The sequence below is a fragment of the Henckelia pumila genome, chromosome 4 (genome assembly GCF_033568475.1).
Source record: "Henckelia pumila isolate YLH828 chromosome 4, ASM3356847v2, whole genome shotgun sequence".
Lineage (NCBI taxonomy): Eukaryota > Viridiplantae > Streptophyta > Magnoliopsida > Lamiales > Gesneriaceae > Henckelia > Henckelia pumila.
Window position 1 is genome coordinate 24,999,612 of NC_133123.1, and position 20,044 is coordinate 25,019,655.

At 35.6% G+C, this 20,044-nt stretch overlaps 2 protein-coding genes across 4 annotated transcripts; one reads left to right on the forward strand and one right to left on the reverse strand.

The window, feature by feature from the left end:
* The first annotated feature begins 5,366 nt into the window (after nt 1-5,366).
* On the forward strand, nt 5,367-13,091 carry LOC140863905 (uncharacterized). Its single transcript, XM_073267683.1, has 15 exons — nt 5,367-5,525; nt 5,661-5,795; nt 6,535-6,621; nt 6,715-6,786; nt 7,122-7,314; nt 7,936-8,054; nt 8,333-8,725; nt 8,809-8,943; nt 9,099-9,209; nt 10,067-10,222; nt 10,466-10,684; nt 11,392-11,555; nt 11,781-11,895; nt 12,011-12,091; nt 12,701-13,091. The coding sequence occupies exons 1-15, from the start codon at nt 5,397-5,399 to the stop codon at nt 12,905-12,907; spliced, it is 2,316 nt and encodes a 771-aa protein (XP_073123784.1). The 5' UTR covers nt 5,367-5,396; the 3' UTR covers nt 12,908-13,091.
* Nucleotides 13,092-13,435: 344 nt separating this feature from the next.
* On the reverse strand, nt 13,436-19,728 carry LOC140860226 (uncharacterized). 3 transcript variants are annotated; one of them, XR_012143631.1, is made up of 13 exons: nt 19,603-19,700; nt 19,437-19,492; nt 18,531-18,622; nt 18,022-18,210; nt 17,819-17,930; nt 17,716-17,749; nt 17,434-17,468; nt 17,294-17,316; nt 17,061-17,213; nt 14,499-16,951; nt 14,293-14,379; nt 14,034-14,194; nt 13,436-13,601 (listed from the first exon to the last, which is right to left on the reverse strand). XR_012143631.1 is itself a non-coding variant. In XM_073263133.1 (12 exons), the coding sequence occupies exons 3-12, from the start codon at nt 18,599-18,601 to the stop codon at nt 14,148-14,150; spliced, it is 3,204 nt and encodes a 1,067-aa protein (XP_073119234.1). In that variant the 5' UTR covers nt 18,602-18,622; nt 19,437-19,492; nt 19,662-19,728; the 3' UTR covers nt 13,833-14,147. The 3 variants fall into 3 exon arrangements, 2 of the variants coding, with proteins under 2 accessions (XP_073119234.1, XP_073119232.1); XM_073263133.1 differs by lacking the exon at nt 13,436-13,601 and having other exon boundaries at nt 13,833-14,194; nt 19,662-19,728; XM_073263131.1 differs by lacking the exon at nt 13,436-13,601 and having other exon boundaries at nt 13,833-14,194.
* Nucleotides 19,729-20,044: the final 316 nt, after the last annotated feature.

The window sequence follows — 20,044 nt, forward strand, 5'->3', positions numbered from 1 at the left end:
ATTAATTTACTTCCACTGTTCTTTCTTTCTTTCTTTCTTTCTTTCTTTCTTTCTTTTGGGTTTGACACCATTTTTTACTGCTACAAGAAGCATATATCTCAGAACTTGGGAGGAGATTAGAGATATCACCCCTATAAATAAATGCACTGAATTGTTTGCGAGAACGAACACCAGTAGTACTGTGTGTGTTTGGGAGGGAGATTATACAGTGTCGCTTTCGTAAATCTCTGATTCTCATGGTGGATGTGACTCTTCGTCTTGGATCCACTGTTCCTGTCTTTCTTTTATGACAGACCCTACTTTTTTTTTAAATACCCATTATTATTATGCTTGTTTTTGTTCATTAAAAGCAGATGATAATATATGGATAACCTTAAATTTTTTTTTTGGGTAGCTTATGCTTATCCTAACTTCTTTCTTTTTTCGCAGCATGATGTTGGAAATATCACTGAAACTTATGGGAGAGAGTTGAGGTTTGGAGTATTGCTTTGTCCAGTACTACTAATTTGTTGACTAGTAATTAATTTCTTGATTTATCTGGGTTTTCTTCTTGATTTTGCCAGCTTTAATTATATATTGGGTGGATTTTACTTTTTTGGAAAAAAGATCATAAAATGTTTAATTCCCTTCTGCGAATTCTTCTACTACTTTTTTTAATGATCAAAACGATGGTTTTTTATATATGTGGCTCATTGATTCAGCTTTTTGCACCATTATTCTTTCTAGCTCCATGTATGTTCTTGCTGGTTATGTTTCATTCTAAAATGGTTGGTGGTAGATGGATCTTGTTCTTGTTTGTTAATTAGGGTTTGTGAGAAAGCTGATGATTTCCCTCATCCAGAAGGATTTGATTAGATTTTCGATTGCGTCTCTGTGATTTTTTTTTTCTCAAGATTTTCAGCAGTTTGTTTTTGTCAGAAAAAGGTGACATATTTAGGTATTCTTCGAGTATATATATTTTCCTAGATTTTCCCCTTGAATTAAGTACATTTTGACACTTTTTCTTGAGCATATATAAATACTATTTTCTTGGTTCCATTTTGTTTCTCGGGATGATTTTTCTTTTGCTGGATGTTCTCGGGATGCTTATTTGATTTTATTGTCAAGGGTTATTTACTTATTTATTTATGGTAGTTAACATCTTAAAAGAGGTTTATTTGATTTTGTAGAATGGAGTGTACTTGTTAAATAATCATACATTTTTTATATCACTTTACTTTTTGCCATTGGGAAAACTGATTAGCCACATCTAGTTGTTTGATCTTTTTTGGAGAGTTTCATCATTGGGGATCTTGAAATCGAATTGAGAGGATTGCGACTATTTCGAAATCTTTGCGTTTGAATGTGAAGATTGCTTATTTTTCGAAATTTTGGCTTGAGCAGTGGAAGACTTGCAACTGCGCATTGGAGTGGCTCAAAATTTCTCTAGCTGCAGGAGGGGAGTATCGAATTGTGTCGTTTCTTAACCGCGGTGTGACGGGAAGGCTATGCCTAGTTGAAAGATTCGCGTTGTATCGATTGGAGGGATGATTGCTGGACTGAGAAATGGCGTAAGAGAGCTTCCTTCAGCCCACTCATGGACGAAATTTGGGGCTGAACTAGCTGCCGACTCATTCATTTAAACACTCGGTAGAAACAGCGGGAAGTTTGATGCTACTGTGGTTGAGTGAATGATGCGGGAGATAGTTTCACGCCACTCTCCTTCTGTGCTTGGACTGAAGGGAGCTCCTTCGCTATTTACTTCATTCCCTTTCTCCGCAGAGGGTTCCATCTCGTCTCTGAAACGGGATGCTCGATCCAGAGGATACCGACGTCTTTATGATCATCATGTTAATTTAGGAAGAAGAATTACAAATGGGGTGAACTAATTCATGAACTAGTAGTTCTCATTTAATTTTGTTGTGCCGAAACTTTGAGATGTCATCACCTTACATGCCTCCATTCTCTGCTGCAATCGCGATACGCTCTTTGTAGCAATTTCTTTGCTCATAGGCATAATATCACTTTTCTATCTTGTTTCGAATGATAAGCTAGTTGCATCCGTTGCTTCAAGACCCTATCATCTATGTGCATATTCGGCAAAAAGCCGAAACTACGCGGTGTTTTCGATAACGATCCTAAAGGGATGTTCAGTGTTTCTGGAGGAAGAAACAATTTATGGATGTCTGAATGTTACTTGCTCGGGTTGCTTTCACGAAACTTGGTATTCTTGGTCAGTTCATGCAACTTTGTGGTACCTTTTTTCTACTATTAATTTATCTTCTTACTCTTTCTGTTTTTTTTGAATTACTATGGTTGCCATATTAAGGAATCAAACCTATGGGATTAGTGCATGTATTTCCCATAAGGGATGGAGGGAATAATCCTTTTTGTGCCCTGTTTTTGCTATTTTTTAAACTTTTTCATGCTACTTTATTTGTACTTGAATCCTGCTATTGGATAATTTAATTGATGGGCTGCATTTGGTTTGTGTAGGGTGGTCCCTGACTTCTTGGTTTCTTTTTATACGCATTTCAAAACCGGTCATGGATCGTGGTGCAGTGATGTAAACCTCTTCCAAAACGAAGAGACCTGGATTCAAAACGAAGACGTCCCATTGTAATAATATATGTTTTAAAAAAAACTTGGGAAATGGCTAGGTGTAATTACATGTAGCAGTTGAAGATATATGATTTATGACTTGTTGCTTTAAGATAAATATGTATTCTATTTCTCCTACGAGTTTACTTATAGAGTGTTTCATCAAGTATAAAAAAACTGTGATATCATTCAACGCCTTGGCAATGATGGGGATATCGTCATTTGGTGATTGTGTATTGTGTGGCTTTATTGTGAGATGGTTTTACGGATATTTATTCATGAAACGGTCGATTTGATACAATATATATATTATATATATATATATATTACAAATAATACTTTTGATATGAAAAATAATATTTTTTCATTGATAGAATAGAATATATGATTCACAAAATGAACATATGTGACAATTTCATTAAAGTTTTTGTATTGCATGTTATCTGTAAGACAGTATCACGAAAGTTTTTATATTGTTTGTTCGTTATGATTGTAGATATGCCGAATTAAAAATGTAGCATAATATGACGTGTTTATCGAGCGATCTATGTTTGATGGAGTTACCTAATTTTATTATTATTTGAATTCTAATTGTATTTCAAGATTATGTATCACACACAATTTTCACACAATTTTATGGAATGCAACAGTGCTGTAAAAAAAATTATTTTCTAGAAAAACAATATCGTCTCAGTTCTAATTATATAAACATGTGTCTTTTTTCATACATACTAACAAATTTATTCGAAATATCAATTATTAAAACAACTTTTCACTTTTATCCTTATTTAATGAGTGTTTATATAAATGATTTATTATTTTTTAATAAATATTTAACTACATGTTCATAAGTTAAATATGGGTACATTAATAGAAAAATCTTGCTAAATATGACACATGTAAATATTTGAGACAAACAAAGAGAAAAAAAATGTGACCTTGTATTATTGAGAAAAAAGAAATTACAATCATGTAATTAAGTCTCTCCGTATTAATTCTCGATTTTTTTCCTCAAAATTCTAAAAAATTAAAAAATCGAAAATTGTACAAAATTTTAGGGTTCCTGCCTTTAGGGTTTCATTACAAGGATGAAAACTTCACCAACTTAAAGATAGGATGGTCCCCTATATAACATAGGGATGACTAAACAAAGAAATTTGTTGTTGGCCAAGCTTTATTTAACTCAAAGTCTAGTACAGTACGTCACTTCTATATAAGGACGTATTTTTTTATTATTTATTTATTATTATCATTTATTTTATATTTAAGACCATTTTAGTAAAATTTGATGAGGGAAAAATATTGAGATAATAATATTTTTTTTCATTTTTAATGAAAATTAGTAAATTTTTATAAGACCAAGTATTTAGGCTCCTTTTGGTTTCAAAAGCCAGACCAAAAAATACTTTTATTTAAAAAAAATATTGTGTATTTACCCTCAGAGTAATTATTGCTCAAATAATTTTTCACCCAAACATCGTGTCAATGTGTAATTGATAAGGGTCGAATTTTGTGACATTATAATAAAACACGGTGATTAGCGACTAAATTATAAAATTAGTTCCTAAATTTAGATATGGTTTATGTTTAACCATCGCTAATTGCGACGATTTTCCAAATAATAGTCGCTGAATCACAGTACGACGAACTTAAAGACGAAATATTAATATTAGACGCTTTTGAAGCCATACATTGTTAACTTTGCGACGGAACCAATTCGTCGCAAAAAATGGATGCAAAGATTAATGTTAATGATTTTCATCACTAATTGTTAGTAGCTAATTTTAACGACTATTGTATAAAAAACCGTCTCTAATAACGACACATAACAGAACACGGACGCTTTTCATATTAGTCGCAAAACCGTCGCTATGAAGCGACGGTTTTGCGAACTATTAAACCGTCGCTCAAAGTCGAGTTTTTTTGTATCATGATCTTTTCTGATCAATTTTAAGACGAAAAAATTTGCTATTTTCGCAAACAATAGTCGGAGATGTTAAATATGTATCCAAATATTCTTAACTGTATAAGGCATAAACACTAATTTTGATCATCTATATGTTAGTATATGTCTTTTATCGGTTATGATACTGAGAAAATGAAATTATCTATGTGGATGGTAATTAATTTTGGTTATGTGGTCCAAGTCACCATTTTTTGCTTCACTAAGCTTGTCTTCATGGATTTTTCGACTGTAAAGACAAAAATACTATGAATCGAGATGACCTTTAAATTTATCCAATAAAACTCTTTCGAAGTTCAAGTCAAAATTTTTAAGAATGCCGAAAAAGTTTTAAGAGCAGAATATATGTATGCAACAAATGTTTTCAAGAATCAAATTTGTTTATTTTTTTGAGGATGTTGGTTTTCGATTAAGATATCCGTCCATATAAGTTATAACTTATAACCATATAAATATTTAACAGATTTTGTAAACCATACTTACTAGCATCCATGCACACGCTTTGCGTGTGATATAATATATAGTATTATGTATTTACATATATATATATATATATATTATCATGATTTATTTTTTATTATTACAAAATAGGTGGTTAAAAAAATAACATGGAGATGAATGTGAGAAAGTGGGTAGTTATAGGTTGATAGGGATAATTTGGTACAAACATTAAAATGACCAAAAATGGTTACTCAAAATCTTTGTGCATTATAATATAGAATAGATAGAATAGATTTATGAGGGGAAAATTATAATATTCTACTAAATTAGGGGCCAATTTGCTGTTTTTTCTTTCCCCTTGCATTTTTCCTCTCCTGTCTCAGGAGTCAGTAGCGGCAACTATCTTCCGAGAATGGAGAAGCTGAAATTCGCAATCCCAGAAACGCTGAAGCGCGAAATCTCAGAAAGTACACCGAATTCCCTCCATTCCACATGCTCTTCTCTTCTTGATTTCTATCAAAATCTGCCCCTTTTTCACCAGGTACTGCTGCAAATATAGTGTCTTTGTCTCTTTGATGGATTTGTTTTGGGCTCGACGTGCTTTATTTTAGTGGGGAATGATGCGGAATGGCGGTTTATATGATTTTTTTTCCTGTTCTTGGTTGGAAATCCTTAGCTGGTCGGAGATTTAACGGACCCGGAAATGGCGCTGTGCGGCAAGAATAAGGAAGCTGCTTTGGAAGCCAAGGCAAATGGCAACGCATGCTTTTCGAACGGGGATTTCTCCAATGCTTTGCGTTTCTACTCTCAGGTAGCATAACTTAACAACCCATTGTGGTGTTTTTTTAATTAAGTTCCTCAGTTACTAGAAAGGAAAGAAAAAAAGCTGTGATCTTTTAATGTGTACAGGAGGATCTGAAGCAGTAATTTACAGTTTTGTGTACCATAAAGGAGGATTTGACATATGTTTGGTTTTATTTTGAAGAAATATTGCATTTTTTAAGTGCTTCCAAATTGGATTGAATTTTTAAGTGCTTTGAGTCTAAAATAGTAATAGTTATGGATTAGCAATGCGAGATTAGTGTCACGTGAAATACATGTTTGGACTTCGTTTCAATTCATATCACTCCATCCGGTGGTAACCAAATTAAATTTTCAGTTTTTTCCTGTTGAAGAGACAATTGCATATGATGGCTCCTGTTGAAGAGTTCTTGTTTTACTACCTTGTGATCAATTATCAATATCTTTTAAACTCTATAAGGAATAAGTAGACCTCTGGAAGCCAATCTTGACAATGCATGTTTGCGTTCATGCACTGATTACTAGAGTAAGAGTGAAAGGAGTTCTAAATCTCTTTTTAGTAGTTTGCCATATTTGCAATTGGGTGGGTTGGGGTGTGTGTGTGTGTGGTGGGGTGGGGGGTGGGGGGTGGGGTCATAGATAGATACTTTAACCTGCCTCTGTTGAACCTTTTCTCTATACTGAAAATAAACAGTCTTCAGACTCAATTAATTTGGAGCGCCATAATATTCTTTTAAATGAATAAACAGGCACTGCACATTGCACCAACAGATGCGGATGATGGGGAGAAAAATCTTGTGGCAACACTTTATGTGAATCGTGCTTCTTCGTTGCATGTAAGCTTTAGTTTCATAATGTGATCGGTTTTGAGACACATGCTTTAACTAATTATTTTTTTAGTCTTAGTTTTCCTATTGGTTTATCTCCAGAAATTGGGATTTTCTTCGGAAAGTTTGCGAGATTGCAGTAGGGCGCTTAAAATATCCCCTGTTTATGCAAAGGTGAAAGCTTGTTCCCTTATCTATTCTTCTTCTGTCTCACTGTGACTAAATGTATTCAGAATAAATATGGGAATGATAGTGGTACTATTTTCCCCTTAAGAAATCAGTTAGTGGTTCTTAATTAAACATGGGCTTCGAATCACCTTGTGTGTAGCTTTTTTTATTATCAAGTTTGTTGTATTTTCTGCATTTAATCTTTTTAGAAAAATTGCTGTTCAATCGCACTTGGCTTTCGCAGTTGAGGACAAATTGTGTTTTTGTTTTACAGTTTATTTTATATTTTTATTTCATTAAATCCTTACAAGAATATTCTCTCAGAGTATATTCTTATTTAGGCATGGTTTAGGAGAGCTAAGGCAAATGTTTCACTAGGGAACCATGAAGATGCGATCAATGACTTGAAGATTTCAATGAAGACTGAGACATCCTTGAGTGGAAAAAGACAAATTCAGGGTGAGCTAAAACTTATCTCGGATCATTCTGGGCAAAGAAGCAGTCTACTGGAGGAACCATATGATAATTCTCAAGGTTTTCTAGCTCCATCTTATCTTTATCTCTTTTATCTAAGAAAGGTGTTTCAGATAAGTAGCTAGTAGCTACGCATTCTATCAGTTTGTTGTTTGTGCTCTGCAATCATATATGAATTGCTTGTAGCAATCAATTGTATCACCAAGACTGTTGTGTTGAATATTTATTGTTGGTTTTAAAAAAGAGAGAATCATTTCAGTGTTGAAGATCAAATTTTATTCATAAGAAATGATTTTGAGTTGTACGCAGGTTCAACCTAAAAACTGAATCCTTATCACTAAAAATTGGCAAATTGGACTCTGCTCGTTTAGATTTAGTTTGTTTTGCTAATGGATAGATGTACTTGTATGAACCATGGATTTGTTTTGTTCGTGCACTCTCCTGTGGTTAATTACCACCAGAGCCAGAACTGTTTATCTTCCTTCTGTTCCATTAGTGCAGCTGTGTTTTAGCCAATTATGAACGAGCTGTGTGGTTCAAACTATTTAGTTCATAGCATAATATTTACTGAACGTATCTCTTGGAATGTTGCACTTATAAATGTTTATTGCTTTCCTTTGCTTTGTGTAACATGTCATTTTTGCTTCTTTAATTTCTTATACTGTAGGTCTTATGTGACAGATGAGCCACTGCAAGTGGAACTCCAATGTGTCTTTACTCCAACTAAGGGAAGGGGAATGACTTCTTATACTGATGTCCCGCAAGCCTCTTTAATTCACAAGGAAGATCCTCATGCTGCTGTATGTGTTAAAATTATTTTTCCCCGACGTGAAGTGCTTTTAGTAGTTAGAAACAATCATACTATGGATCTTTCTTCAATAGGTTACCTCATGTAGTATACATTTTGCAATCTTGTGCACTAAGTTAATATCTTGGTTTTATTTCCATCCATTGCCTTATGCCAGGCTTAAAGAATTTTATTTTGTAAAAAGAATGGACAACTATGATAAACAAAGGAGCCCTTTTTAGCGTAAATATGCAGCACTAATCCTTACTCACCTGAAGAAGTGATGTGCAGATTATATTGAAGCATTGTCGCGAAACCCATTGTCACTATTGTTTCAATGAACTACCAGCAGATGTCGTGTCCTGCATCTCATGTTCAATTCCATTTTACTGCTCTACAAAATGTCAAATGCTAGCTGGAGGATGTGGTTCTTCTGAACATAAGAAACAATATGAATTTCCAAGAAACTCAATAGATGATCTTGAAGACTATGTTAGGAACGTGACTTCAACTTCGATTACCAGTTCCGAACTTGACTATGTTGCTGAACACAGGCATGAGTGTCAAGGTGTGCACTGGCCTGCGGTTTTGCCATCTGATGTAGTTTTGGCTGGCCGTGTCCTTGTGAAACATGTACGGCAACAGAGTTATGATTGTGCTCATCCTAACATTCATGTGATTCTGGTTAGTGTATAAGCTTTTTTTTTTCTTTTGTTTGTGTCCTGCTATCCATTTTGCTTCAAGCTAATAGCCTTGCTAAATGCCAGGATCTTTGTCAGAATTATGAAAAATTATCGAATGAAAGCAAGTTGGAGTTGCATGTATATGCTGTGATCCTTTTGTGCTGTCTCCAGAAAGTTTATGCCTCAAAACTTCCGTTTAACTCCGTCATAATTTCAGAGGTAAATCACATTGCTTGAAAATTTATTAGAGCTGCACCATGCTGTCCTTTTTGTAGCTTTGTATCTATACACGTGCCCATATTTTATCAAAATTTTATATACACTTTATTCACGTGTTTTACTTTTTCCCTGCATTTGCGATTTCCTCAATACAGATTATCATGCTTCTATCTCAAATTAGGGTCAATTCCATGGCAATTGTCCGGATGAAATATTCAGATGGCAATCAGCCTCTAGATTATCAAGGAACAATGTCTATGGAGCAGGTACTCACCACAGTGTAAATGTCTAATTCTTTTCGAACTATTTTTGCAGTAATAAATAAATAACAGCCAATCTTTTCATTTTATACACGTGTAGTGACGAGAGGAAAAGCTAGACTTTTGTTACTACTCAAAGAACTAATATAGGAGGATATAAATTACTCTTGTAAATCATATGGGCAATAAAAATAAAAGACTGATTGCAATCATATGAATTCTTTCCTAGTAGTTAGCTGCTCGCAAAGCCAATGTGATTTATAAATAACATTGCTCATAAATTTTTCCACTCTTAATAAATCTTCACAGTATCTTGAGCTAACTAAAATATGATGTTTTATTCTTGTTCTCTTCCCTTAAAGTGGTAAGGAGGGTTCATATCCAAAGATTTCTTTTTTTATGTTTTATCTGTTTCAGCACTACATTATTTGATTCAGAGAACACAAACTTTATCTCTGCCACTAATTCTTTTTCTATCAGTCTTTTTATCTGGATGCAATATTCATGAAAAAATTTGTACTTTCTCACTATAGCTGGATTCTATATACTTTCTCACATCTATTCGACTGATTTTGTCAAAGAGGCATCCTCCCCTGTGGATCCATTGAGTATTAGTAGTATACTGGGACAAACCTGGTTGCTATGTCCGTCGTGTGTGTGAATTATGAAACTGGAAAAACTTGAAACCTACTAAAACCATTAAGTAGGCTTTAGGTGGGCCAAATGTTGGTTTCTGTTCCCGTGAAATCAGAAGCTATCTTGTAGTCAAACAGCACTGTTTCCTCAAATGTTCCCGTTTATTTAGTTGAGATATAATGCTTTAACTTGTAACCATATTGAATCTGTCCAATGCCATTATCTAGGTTAGAGTGGCTCAAGCTGTGTATTCTGGTGGGAGTTTATTTAATCATTCTTGCCAGCCAAATGCTCATGCGTATTTCCTTTCGCGCACTCTGTTCATACAAACAACTGAGTATGTCACTGCAAGATCCCAACTGGAGCTCTCTTATGGCCCTCAGGTTCTTCATTAACAAACATTGTTCTATATGCTTAAAAAGTACGAATTACATGACACGACATGATTTCATCGCCAAGGATTTTGTGGTGTTGCCTATTGGTAAATGTGGATCGTGTTCCGACGTATTCTGGAAGTTATGTTGATCCATGATGCTACTGTGGGAATCAATGGTTTATTTGCAGCACAGCCGTACTGCATTTATAACCAAGCTATGAAAATTTCATCACAAGCTATAATTTTTTAGGTTGGACAGTTGAACTGCTTGGAACGGCATCAAGTTTTGGAAGATCGATACTCATTTATTTGCCAATGTAGAAGTTGTGCTCGAGTGAATACCCCTGATCTTGTCATTAATGCTTATCGATGTGTTAAGCCAACTTGTTTAGGAGTAGTTCTGGACAGCTCTGTCACCAAATACGAGAAAGAGAGACTCAGATGCTTAAAAGTGCCAAACTCTATGCAGGTATTTGCTTTAGAACTTATATCGTTTTCTTATAAATTTCATTAGCTAAACATGTCATCCACCGATATCTTGTAGACTCTTTTAAATACTTAGATTCAAGAATTCCATAAAAATCCTGTCATTTTTTATGCACCTTACGTAAAATTCCATTTGAAGATGGAGAACCATTTACTTTATGTTCCATTTTTACACTCCATTCCAATTACTTTGAACAAAGACTTCCTATTGAACCCTAACATCTTTCGTTTCTACTTAGCTTAGTTGATTAAGTAGAAATGCCCTCACCATAATGCATCCTGTTCCCTTTCAATGACAATAACTTTGTCATCGATGAAGTGGGAAAAGTTACACACAACTTTATCTCTCCTCCTGCGGGATCGAATGCTTGCTATTATATCAAAATTTATAACTGTGAACTACAGTGCCAAAAAAAATGTTGAAACTATATAGAAATCCAAACAGATTGTTGTACCACATGGGCAAATCATATGGGACAGTATGGTTAGTTGTTTAACTCCAACAATTATTCCAATTAACAATTGATGAGAATCAAATACACGACCTTCTTTGTTAGAGAATTTTGCAATCGAGCACTGGTAGTGTGTCAAAAACTATAGCTATTAACTATGAAACTGATATTTTAAATTATACAACTCAAGCATCCAATTGTTGTTCCTAAGAGTTCTTTTTTTTAATGTTTATTGAAGGGTTATATGGTCGATGAAGATATCAGCAGTGTGGCTTGCCACTTGTGCAAGGAAAATGATAATAGCTACTGCTTGGAGGCAGGCCATTGTTTGAACTGTGGCAGTTATTGTGATATACAAGCTTCACAAAAGGCAATTTCAGAGGCCGATAGTTATATTGGAAGGTATTACTGGTACAGTTTATCAGTGCTGGAAATTTTAAATAAATACCCTACGGCAAATCCCTTTACCAATGAACTAAAGATTTTGTTTTATTTTTATGTTAATCTTTTATCAAAGTTGATTCCCTTTAGGGCATGCATACATGCCATGAATTATCATTGCTCTACACCACGTCATATGCCAATGCATATAATCTTATAATCTGACTGATATCTTTCACCGGATAGGTTGCAGGACAGGATAGCAGGAAGTCAAGTACTAACTAACACAATTAAGGATGCCGTAAAATCTTGCGATATTTTAAAAAAGTTCCTACATCCATTCAACAAGAAAGTTGCAGAGGTAATTTGCATCCACATTCTGGTGTTCCCTTGCCTTATTTTACTGTTTTTGTGTCATTGGAGAAATTTTTGCTTCATGTTTTAACAAAGACCGTGAGTCTAATCGTTATCTTCAGGCGGAGGACAACATAGCCCAGGCACTTTATTTGGCTGGAAACTTGCAAGCAGCACTGGACCATTGCCAGGCTTCAATTGAGGTAACCTTTCAGTTTAAGGATCAGTTTCAAGCTAAAACTTGCTTTTTATTTGAATTTAGCCATCTTTTTTGTGGGCTTGGAACACATGGCCTTAAACCAGTAGAGTACAAAACCATTATGAGATATCGTTAAACACCTACATCTAGAGGTGATACAATATGTTAACATGTTAGTCGCAGTAAGGTCCAGGGCTCCATGTTCAACAGGTTCAATGAGCTTCTCTTGAAAAACAATCTATTGGCTACAGCGGGATTCTGTTTTTGGTGACGACGAGCTATTCGATGGTGGTGGTACAGTGACAATAAATAAGTCATATCTGAATATTATGAGGAATCAGGGAACTTTTAATCAAATCCAACTACATCAAATAATTAATTTTCCAGCGAAGAATAATATACTCAGACATTTCGCAACCGATTAATGCCAAGGCATCTGGTTTCGATTTTCTTATGACCGAAAGGATTTTATTCTTTATGTATTGATGTATGCTGTATTTTTGCGTAGAGTTAAAAAAAATTACATTTTCTTGTCTTATAATTGTCCCACGAACACAATTATTTAAACCGGGAATTGGTTCATTTAATGAATTTTAAATCTTTTGGCTGACAGATTCTGGAAAAACTTTATGGTAAAGACCATATAGTTATTGGAAACGAGTTGATCAAACTTGTATCCATTCAACTGTCGATGGGTCGCGAAAGTGCTGCCAAAAATGCAAATCGATTGGTTAACATTTTTTCAAGATATTATGGATCAGATGCAGATATTATTTTTCCACATTTGACATACCTAAAGAAAAATGTATGCAATCTCTGAAGAATGAGGAAGTTTTGCTATGTTTTTCTGTGTAGCTTAGCCATTTGTGTTTGGAGACAGATTGGGATCTGTGATCCATCTTAGTATAGGTTGTCTTGATTGATTGTTTGTTGTATCTAAAGATGGGAATGGTATACTTCTCTAATTTTAGGTTATGAAATGAAAACGAGTCGAATTGAGTCGAGTACAAGTGTTGTTGAGCCGACTTCCCGCAAGACTCGTTGATTGTGAGTAATCCATTGTGTTCGAGTTTGTTTCTAGTTATAGTATTCAAGATTGAGTTTGATTTGTTTGGTTTGAACTTAATCTGAGATATACAAAGAAAATTTTTAACATCATTGAACACATTGATTAAATAATTTGGGTTTTGAATTTATCGCGGTCACGGCCCAAGTTTCCTAAATTCCTTCATAAATTGTTTTTTAAAAAATACAATTTAATAATGAAAAGCACAATTTCGTAATCATGAAAATTATATTGACAAATTGTTCAAAAAAAGAAATTGTATTCCAAAAAAATACATCTAAGGCCATTTTAATCACTTGATGTCAAAATAAGTCAAGAATTCGCCGCATACATCAAACAAATAATCGAATTCGATCTGTTTATTTAGATTAATAAATTGATAGTTTCCTCTGTCTCTTGCTCGCGGGCTCTTCTCTAAAGCATCCCGAGCCACCATGCTTGTGGGCTCCTTCTCGAATCAAATTCATTCATTCATTCAAACCAAACACAACATTAGAATATTTCATCTTTAGCAAGCTATTTCCAAAAAGAAGGGGCTTTACGATTCTCATGCGCATTAAGAAGAGCTTTGAGCGTTTGATCCTAACTATGTGTAATAGCAAATAAACTTCTTTACCACCATCATCACATTTACAAAGCAGAGGGCCAGAAAATAATGTAAATCCGTGGACAGATTCGGTCAACCGAACTAAACAAAATGTATAACAGACCACCAGAAATACAGACGTTGCTCATTGTTTGTACAGACATTGTCAAATTGATAATTCAAACCCTTTCTATCATTTAGTTTGAACCCCCGCCCAACTGAAAAGAACACTTTGTATCTAGTTACATGCAATGGTCAGTTTGAGGACAAATTCTTGCATCAGAATGAACGTACCGTTCATCCGAGGAGCAAAAATGCGAAGTGCCTGATGGGGGAAAAAATATAGAACCACAGGTATAAGTTCCAGGTCAGGTATAAAACTTGAGTATGTTATCTTAGCTCCATCTCCTATTTGCCGCCTTTAAATGCTGAAAGAGAGAAGAATGACCTTGTTGCTGAAAGAAAATGCAGAAGAAAATATTAAAATCTGGAGACAAAGAATGCATCATGGAAAACTACAAGGGCGAGAAACTCAAGCGACTAGCAATCTGACCTTTGGTGGTCACAGAAGCTGAAGCGTAACCCTCGTGCAACTGATGGGATAAACTCTGAGAGTTGGATTTGCCAATAATTGCTTCAGCTGAAACACAATTCATTATTTATGCAATATATGAGATCCCCACTTGATATAAATGGGAGAACATGAGAAACTAAAATTAAAATATAGAATATGAGGAAATTGTGAGGCGCAAAAAGTACCGGGACGGTTTTGGTAGCTTTCATGAGTAGCTTTCGAAAGTCCGTTGTTAATTGATTGAAGGGTTGCTTTCTTCACCAGATTTTCAGCACTTCTCTTATTTACAAATTTTGAATCCTCGGTGTCTTCCTCTCCTTCGGAGAATACAGTCGGACTCGACCAACCAGATGCATTCAAGTCATTCTTACTCTTGCGAGCAAACTTTAGAAGCCTCTTAAATCCTTTAGGCACATCTTTTTGGAAGGACATTGGTGGAGGATTTTCAGCATTTCCCCAGTCAATGATATCAGGTTCATTGTTTTCCTCGAGAAGCATTTGTGACAGAGAATGACGAACCCGTGAATTTGATGCGTTAACTGGGGCTACATAAGCAGGAGATCCCATTTCATAAATGTGGCCATTGGATGTAACGGGATGATCCACATTTTCCTCTATTTCGACCCAAGCTGAAGGCGAGATGGTTGAACCTTCTTCAATATCGGCTTCTAGTTCTCGATCTCTGACCCTGTCAATGATACGGTCATTATTGGAGTACACTTGGGCAAGGCTCTCCTTGTCTTCACATTTTGGGGAGCTTGTAGCAAAGACCTCAGGTTCCGTCAGTGTATTGATTTCCGATTCTCCAATTTCATTATCTTCATGCAGAACCAAAGGATCAGAAGAATTGGAAACTGACTTATTTTCCTCAGTTAGTATTGGGTCTGAATCGGTAATCAGTGGTTCTTGAGAATGAGAGGATGCTTTAATCTTTGAGACTGTATTAGCATTGGAGTTAGTTCCAGAGCCTTTGCGAAGAAAAGGCTTCGATTCCAGCGGAACAACACTACCCTTCTTGGTAACTTTGTTGTATAAGCTAGGTTTTGCTGAGGAAACAGGATTTCCAAGGGCAGTTTGAACTTTGCCTTTAGTGGTTACAGAGTGCTGCTTCTTATCGGTAGTGCTTGTTGTGCTCTTCTTGATATTGTTGTTCGATTTTACAGACCTTGGCTGTGTTTGAGGTGTCTCTACTTTTTTGCCCGACCGAGAAACTGACGACACTGGATGTGATTTACGAGTTTGTGTGGCAGCAACAGAAGTTCTGCCGGTAGAGACCTTGGTGGGTGACACAGCTGAAACCCTTGGAGATGGCACTGATGGCCATGATTTACGGGTGGCAGGCAGCGAAGAAGCTTTTAGTGAAGTTTTCTTGATACTACCAAGTTTTGGAGACTCTGCTCTTGGTACTTCGGGCTGAGAGACATTTTTCTGTGGCTTCTGGGGTTTCTTCACAATATGTTTATTACCAGCATCTCTCGTGTTTGTGGATGCCAATTCTGATTTTCTTGAATTGAGAACCTGTTGCATTGCCGTGAATTGTTTGTCTTTCTCTGCTTTCCTCCTAGCAGTTTCTCCTCGAAGTTTGTCATCCCTCTTTTCCTTGTGATGGTCATAAAAACCACCTCTTTGTTCATCCGGTAGACTTCGTCTTTTGCTAATATTGGGCACAGCAGTCCTAAATTTCGTAGGCTTGGTCTCTACCATCTTCATCATCAAATCATTTAATTCTGCTTCAGTTTTACGATTCCATTCAGCTAAGGCAGCTTTTTTCGGGTCAAATTTAGTCGATTCGATTGGAAGATTCTCCTCTTCCGCAAATGCTTGACCACTTTCTGTCCTTTCAGGTGAGTTCAGTTTCACATCCAAGTCACAATGCTCAACAGGAATATCTTCAAAAGAAATTCCAGACTGAGCTTCAGCTGCTGGTGAACTATTGGCGATTTCCATATTGTTTAGATTATTTTGGACCTGAGGAACATCATCTAAAACAGATTTCTCATGATACCTTGAAGATTCTTGACCGATTCCACTACTCCATCTTCTCAGTACAGATTTATTTCCACCACTAGATACATTCAACGATGACCTTGCATTCTGAATATCCCCAACTTGATCCTTTTGTTTCTGTTCAAAAAGACTTATAGCATCTTGCACACTTATTCTCACACTATTATCAGATTTTTTTAATGGCTGTTCATGTCCTTCTTTATCACTATCACTTCCAGCTAGATTATTAGGTAACACCAACCTTTCTCTGGCAGGAATATAGTTGAGATTCTTGATAGATATTGCGGTAGATCTTCGAGATCCAGACCGCCCAATTTGTATCCTTCGCAATGGAGATGCTGACCTCCTAGGTGAAGCACATCTTATGAGAGAGCGACTTCTTTCCACTGATGTTTGCTCTTCCTCACTCGAGAAAGAAGATTCCTCATGGTCTGATGAGCTTTGTCTCTCCATCTGTGCAACTTTTGCTGGAGAAGCACTATATTCTACTGGTGACCCTGAAGATAATGATCCAACACAATCATTATTCCCTTGGGTTGAACAGATTTTATCACTCTCCAAAAACTGTTCGCTGCTTGAAAAAGTAACCAGCTGATCTCGTACAAGTTTTATGCACTTGCTCAAGGAATCCCTGGAATGAATATATGTGCATACATATAAATATTTGAGAGACAGAAACGATGATAGCACTTTTGAATTGACCACGAGTTTGATGAAACCTATACTAGATCGAGAAATACCTCAAGTATATCGATCCAAAATGGTTAGAGAACTTCTCTAAATCAGTCAATTCCTCAACAGAATATTGAGAATTGACAGCTCGATCAAAAGCAGCAGTCAGTTCTCCTCTTAATGCAGTAAGCCTCAAGTCCATGGCTCGCAGCAATTCATTTCTGTAACCAACCAACAGTTCATATGATGAATATTGCATTCCTTGATTACAAGTAGTAAACAGAAAGATTAGAAGACATACTTGGAAGCATCTGATCCTTCAGTCTGCAAATATTTAGAAAACTGAATCAGTGTGTGCAAATGTGCATGTACTAAGTCATAATTGATACAGTATTCATATCATCAATACCAAAAACCAAGAAAAAAAAAATATAACATTACCTTTGGAGTTGAGGAGCCATGAGATGAGCTGCTATCTGCCAGGATAAAAAGGTAAAAAATAAAATAAAATAAAATAAATCGGTATCTTTTCAATAACAGTAAATGCTTTATCTTTCTTTCATCTGAATGGAGTGGTATTACATTTTCTTTGTAGGTAATTCCATAAAGTGGATGCTCTTGACAGCATAAGTCATGCATGTCATAAAGGTAACAACTCCCCATAAGAATTTTTGTAAACAGCTACAGCTGAAATCCGTTTCTACAAAAAGTGATCAAACTAACCTGTTTCGCCACTTTGGACCTCAGATTCCGTACCCTGAAAAAAAAAGTGGACAAGTTACTTCTAGTTGCAGCTTAACTCAAGGTCAAAATCAGCTAATTTTACCTTTGCATACAAAGAAAGGTGAAATCTTCGGGTTTCCTCCAGCTGAGACATCTCTCTTCTAACGGCATTGGTGATGTCCAGCATATAAGAAGAACAGGTTATATGTAGAAACCTAGTTGATTAAAAAAAATCGCAGTAGACTTGTCAAGTGGACTCTAAAGAAAGTAGACTACCAAAACAAACAAAAAAAACGATGTCCAAACCTTTCCAATGTGGACTTTGTAAACCATTTCAAGTCACGTGGATTTTCCGGAGGTTTAAGTTTGTACTTAGAATCAGATCCTTTTGAATGCAAAGCACAGATTTCAGCTGAATGCAGCAACAGATGCTCCAAAAGACCAGATGCTATTTTCTTCTCTTTCTTGTTCACATAACGCACACATGCCTCGTATCTTTATAAAGGACCAGCAAAAAAATGTAATATCGACAAGGCAGACCAAAGAACAAGACATAATGGATAGCAAGAATTCAGACAGCCAGTTTGGCAAGTAAGTGAGCGTCAATCAAGAAAGAAAAGGGTGTTGCACAATAATCACTAGGTAAATTTAAAAAAAAATATGGAGAAAGTATGGAAAATCATAACCTAATTAACGAAATATAAATAATAAATAATATATAAAATACAAAGTAATCGCACAGGTATTGTCATGCAACTTTGAGGCATTCTTTCGATAACCGTTGCATGCAATTGAAAAAGCGATGGAAATATAACCTATTTTGGCTTGGGGAAATCTGAAACTCGATGTAGTCCAATGGCATGTCAGCATCCATAACCACACCCATCTTCAAGAGCAAAATAACTGACTGAAGAGTGAAGAAATTCAAAATTAGCACTTTATCCAGTACTTACAGATACAAATCATTTCCTCCAACAAGTACGAGGACCCAAAAAAGGAAAGCAATAGAAACCACCTAGGCTTTACAAGAGTTTCTAGTTTTTCGGAATCCCATACTCTAATTCATCAAATGACATAATCCTGGTGGCAAAATCACTAATGCGAACCGTCGGACAAGCATTGCGCCAGTTGAATATAATTCATCACTGACAAGTGACAAGATATGATATGTTCATGCAAACGTGGATCGTAGAAACATGTGGCATGCCTACACAAAGGGATCAATTTTTGCACACAAGCACAAGCACCTTAGAGATCTAAAAGGAATAATGCCACTGACCTTCCACATTCCAAAATATATTCCACTGCCTAATCGCAGCAAAAATAAACTCTTCATCGGTCACAGGATAACACCATACGTCACACACTCTATAGAGAATAGCAATCGGCAGAAAACATCCCAAGCCGGGCCCATTCAAGAACGGACCGGACCGTCCAGAATTCAAATTCAAAATTTAAAATATACAATTCAAATCATAGACTGCACAGCTATCTCTCAAGATCAGATCTCGTTTCCAATAAAGGAACGAAAAATACAACATTACAATGACACGGCCATTTCCAAATCCATCACCAGAAATTCAAAAAAAAAATACAAAAATAATGAGCCACAAATTTCAAATCCCACTACCACTCCACAATGCGCTAAATTCAAACTGCATAAAAAACAGTAACAAACTGAAAACTGGCCAAAAAAAAGGCAGATCGAGAGTAATACTCACCGCAGCTGAATCAAACCGAGGTTCAGAGCGAGAAAAGGAGCTCAGAGTAGCTTAAACTACAAAAAAATATATTAAACAAACAGTGAAAACGAGATCTCAAACAAGAGCTGAAAAATCCATAAAGAATTGATTAATAGTTGCTTTCGAATCAATAATTTAGCATTACTTTAATCTTATTGGAGGCGAGAGTAGAGAGAGAAGCCAGAAAAGTAAGCAGGAAGGAACCTTTCAGCTTTGAGTTGAGTGTGGAGAGAGAAACCGCACAACCGCAAGCATAAAGGATTCAAGTTTCATTTTATTTTTTTATTTTTTTTAATGAGAAGCCAATAATTATATATTTCATCTAAAACTTCGTATCAAAGTAAAATTTTAAATAATGTTATCTTATATTATTAAAGAAAATCATCATTTAGTAATCGAAATTACTATGAATTTTAAAAGAAAAATTAATGAATGTTTTCTAATAGCTATCTCAAACACTACTTCCATGTCTCGAATCAAGTCGTATAGCAAAAAAACAAGATCTTTAAAAAAAAAAATACTAAGGAGGGATTATTATGGTCTATTGACGTGGGTGAGGCTTGTAACAAAAGACTGGGGGAAGTTGG